The sequence below is a fragment of the Chrysochloris asiatica genome, unplaced genomic scaffold (genome assembly GCF_000296735.1).
Source record: "Chrysochloris asiatica unplaced genomic scaffold, ChrAsi1.0 scaffold00316, whole genome shotgun sequence".
In the NCBI taxonomy this organism is placed as follows: domain Eukaryota; kingdom Metazoa; phylum Chordata; class Mammalia; order Afrosoricida; family Chrysochloridae; genus Chrysochloris; species Chrysochloris asiatica.
The window spans coordinates 1,423,296-1,427,010 of record NW_006408834.1 but is presented as its reverse complement, the minus strand read 5'-3'; the positions used below and the strand labels follow the sequence as shown (position 1 = coordinate 1,427,010).

Below are 3,715 nucleotides of genomic sequence, written 5' to 3'. Positions count from 1 at the left end.
ACCTTTGGTGGAAGCATTAATATTTCTGACAAATGTGAATTATTTAAATTATTATGAGTCATGATTTTTATAGTTAGTTCTACTTTTTCCCTACTCTTCCCAGGGATAGGAGTCCTGGTGTGGCGCTGTGGGTTAATGCGTCAGACTGCAGTCATTTGAACTGCAAGGTCAGTGGTTCAAGCTTACCAGCTGCTCCTTGGAAACTCTATAGAGGGTCACTATGGGTCCGAATTGACTAGATGGCACTTAACAACAACAACCCAGGGGTAAATTTCACTAAGAAGTCAAGTAGAGATTTTAAAGAGCATAAATATCAACATGATACATAAATAGGGGAGCACAGTGGCTCTGTAAGGATTAACACTGGGCTTTGAACCACAAGGTCAGTAGTTTGAGCCCACCAGCCACTCCATAGGAGAAAGATAAGGCTTTTGGCTCCCATAAAGATTTACAGCCTTGGAAACCCTATACCTGGTCGCTATGACTTTGAACCAACTGGATGACACTAACAACAGCAATCAAACATGAGCAAGAGTGGCCATAGGGACATTTTTCGTTAATGACAGAACTACATATCAAGTAAAAAGCAGATAAAGTAATACAAGTTATGCAATGTTTTAAAATTATATCAATTTTTAAAGGTTAATGAGAACAGTCATAATCTAAACAATAAAATGGAGTTTTAATTTTACTCTTCAGCTGTGACTACTTGGAGGAGGTCATGATTTTTAAAATCAGATTAGTCATTCTCATTTATTTATTATAAAATAATCGTTTTGAGATTTTAAATGCCTAATTAATTATTAATTTGCTTACACAATGAATTTATTAATTCTTTTATGAACATGCTATTGTTAAGTGCCATCGAGTTGGTTCTGACTCATAGCAACCCTGTATAGGGTTTTTGAGGAGTTGGTGAATTTGAACCACCAACCCCTGCAGTTCAAATCAACTTTATGATCGAGTGCTTAGCGTACAGTGTCATGCTATTACATAGAGCCCCCATAAAATGATTATAGTACCATTTCCTATACTTTCTTATCACCAGCACCCCAACTAAGTGAGGTTTTATCTAAATCTGTGATTATTGTACATTATGCTTGCAAATTGCTAAGAAAAAATGTAGAAAAAGAAAGCAGTCTTGCTCTCTACCCTGAAGCCAGCCTCAGTCCTGCATCAACACTCGCTTTGTCTTCTTAGGAAAGTTTTTTGGTTGACCAAGGAAAAGATTTGCCCTTAACAACCAATCCGTGTCACTGCTAGGTGATTGTGACATAGGAAGAGTAACCTCCAATCAGAGAGAAGCCCAGGAGTCTGACTGTGACATGCCTCTATAAATGTAAGAGCTCCCACCCACTCCTAGGCCCTTCACCTCTCCAGAACTGAGAAGAGGAACAACATCTACAATGGCCAAATCCATCATCAAAAGGTACAGGTGCTCCAGAAGACATCTAAGAACAATCTCCAGAAAGAAATTACGTTCGAGTACTGACTTAGGCCATAGGAATTATTCACTCTATGTGAACAGGGTCCTGAAGGAAGTGGTTCCCCAGAAGGGCATATCGTCTCACACCTTGTGCGTCATGAACACTCTAATCAATGACATCTTTGAGCTCATTGCTACGGAGGCCAGCAATCTGGTGCATTTCCGAAATCGTTGCACTCTTACCCCAGAAGATATCCAGAGGGCGGTATATTTGCTGTTGCCTGGGAAACTAGCGAAGAATGCAGTGGGTTTTGGAAGCGAAGCAGTCAACAGATATGTCCACTCCTAAACTCCATGTACCAGCTTAAGTGAACCTGGTGGAAAGTAAATCAAACTTACGAACCAGCACCTAAATATTGAAGTCTGTCTTGTTTTTATAATATAGCGGTATTTCCTGGTATTTTACTATTTCTCTTCTGTCTAAGGCTGAGTTAATTTCTTGCTGTTTTACTATCTAACTGTATTACTGTTTAAGTCTACAGGGCATCTGCTTTTAGCCCAGACTCTTTTTTTCTACATATATGTATGTAAATCTCATTATATAATTTCAATGCTTACTGTGTAGTTAAAGGTATTGTTTGCTATAAACAGGATAATTTGAGGCAGTTATTTTGACCCAGAGGTCACATATCTTCTGAATTTATGAAGATAAACATTTTAATCAGAAGCATAATACCAATGGGCTTCATGGAAAAATGAAATTAAAAAAAAAAAAATAGACTTTTTCCATAAACTTTTGAAGCCCCCTCATAGTACAGATCAATTATCCAAAAAAAAAGTATATTCAAGAATAAGTACCAGTAAAACAATTTAGTTCCTACTGAATTTTCTCTAGAACATGTTGAATAATTCCTTTTATTGTTTTAGTTGTATTTCCTGAACTTATTTTGAACAAGCTCACATCATAGTCATGTAATTTTTAAAGATTTGGTTTACAATTCTACATTTATAGTATAAGAACACCCATGAACTTAACAATTTTTAAAGGAACTTCATAAATTTCACTGAATCTTTCTCAATCCTATCTCCCCCAGCACTATGCGGAGTTTTGTTGCTAACTTCCTTGTTCCTTTGTTCTTTTACTACTATGTACTGTTGTGTGCCTGATGCCATTGGTAAGTGCAGCCAAGTAGGTTCCAATTCATAGTGACCCTGCATAGGGTTTCCAAGAAGTGGCTGCTGAGTTTAAACCATTGACCTTGTGGTTAGCAGTCCAGTGTTTATCTGACAGCACCATACCAGGACTCCTTACAGGACAAAGTAAACCTGTCCTGTAGGACTTTCAAGGCCATCATTTCTATGGAAGCAAATTGCCGCATCTTTCTCCTGCAGAGCTGCTGGTAGCTTTAAATCACCAATCTTTTGCTTAGCAGATGAACACTTAACCACCATGTGTCTCTCTAATTAGAATTGCTGTTATTAAGTGCCTTCGAGTTTGTTTCGACTCATAGCAACCCTGTGTAGGATTTCCAAGGAGCAGCTAGTGGGTTTAGTTAATCTTATGTTTTGTTGTCAGTTGAGTCGTTGAGTCAGTTCCGACTCATAGTAATCCTACATAGGGTTTCCGAAGCTTTAAATCTTTGCAGGAGCAGAAAGCCTCATCTTTCTCACGCAGAGCTGCTGATGGGCTCGAACCACAGAACTTGTAGTTCGCAGTCTAGTGCTTATTGTATGAAGCCACCACAATAGCGTTATGAAAAAGTTTTAAATATAGTAAGAATTGCCAAAATGTGACTCAGAGACACGCAGTGAGCACATGCTGTTGGAAACATGGTGCTGATAGACTTGCTCATCAGTGGATTGTTGTTGTTGTTAAGTGTCATCGAGTTGGTTCCGAACCATAGCGACCCTGTGAGCTTGAACCACCGACCTTGGAGTTCAAATGACTTTGCAGTCTGGCACATTAACCCACAGAATCACAATGGGTTATTACAAACCTTCAATTAAAAAAAAAAAACAAAAAAAAAACACTATCTGCAAAGTGTCATAAGACAAGGCACACACAAAAAATGAGATATGTCGGGATATGGGATAGTGTTGCATGCCACAGTGTATTTATCCATCTGCTAGAGAGGCTTTAAGGAGCTCTGGTAGCATAGTAACGAATCAGGCTGCGAACCTTAAGGTCAGTGGTTCGAAACTACCAGCCGCTCCGCGGGAGAAAGATGAGGCTTTCTACTCCCCTAAAGATTTACACCCTCGGAAACCCTGTATAGGGTCTCTATGGGT

At 38.9% G+C, this 3,715-nt stretch overlaps 1 protein-coding gene across 1 annotated transcript; it reads left to right on the top strand.

Annotated features, from left to right (window-relative positions):
- Positions 1–1,406: 1,406 nt before the first annotated feature.
- On the top strand, positions 1,407–1,775 carry LOC102831836 (histone H2B subacrosomal variant-like). The gene has a single exon (XM_006875275.1). It carries the CDS (start codon positions 1,407–1,409, stop codon positions 1,773–1,775), a length of 369 nt encoding a protein of 122 aa, XP_006875337.1.
- The last annotated feature ends 1,940 nt before the right edge of the window (positions 1,776–3,715 follow it).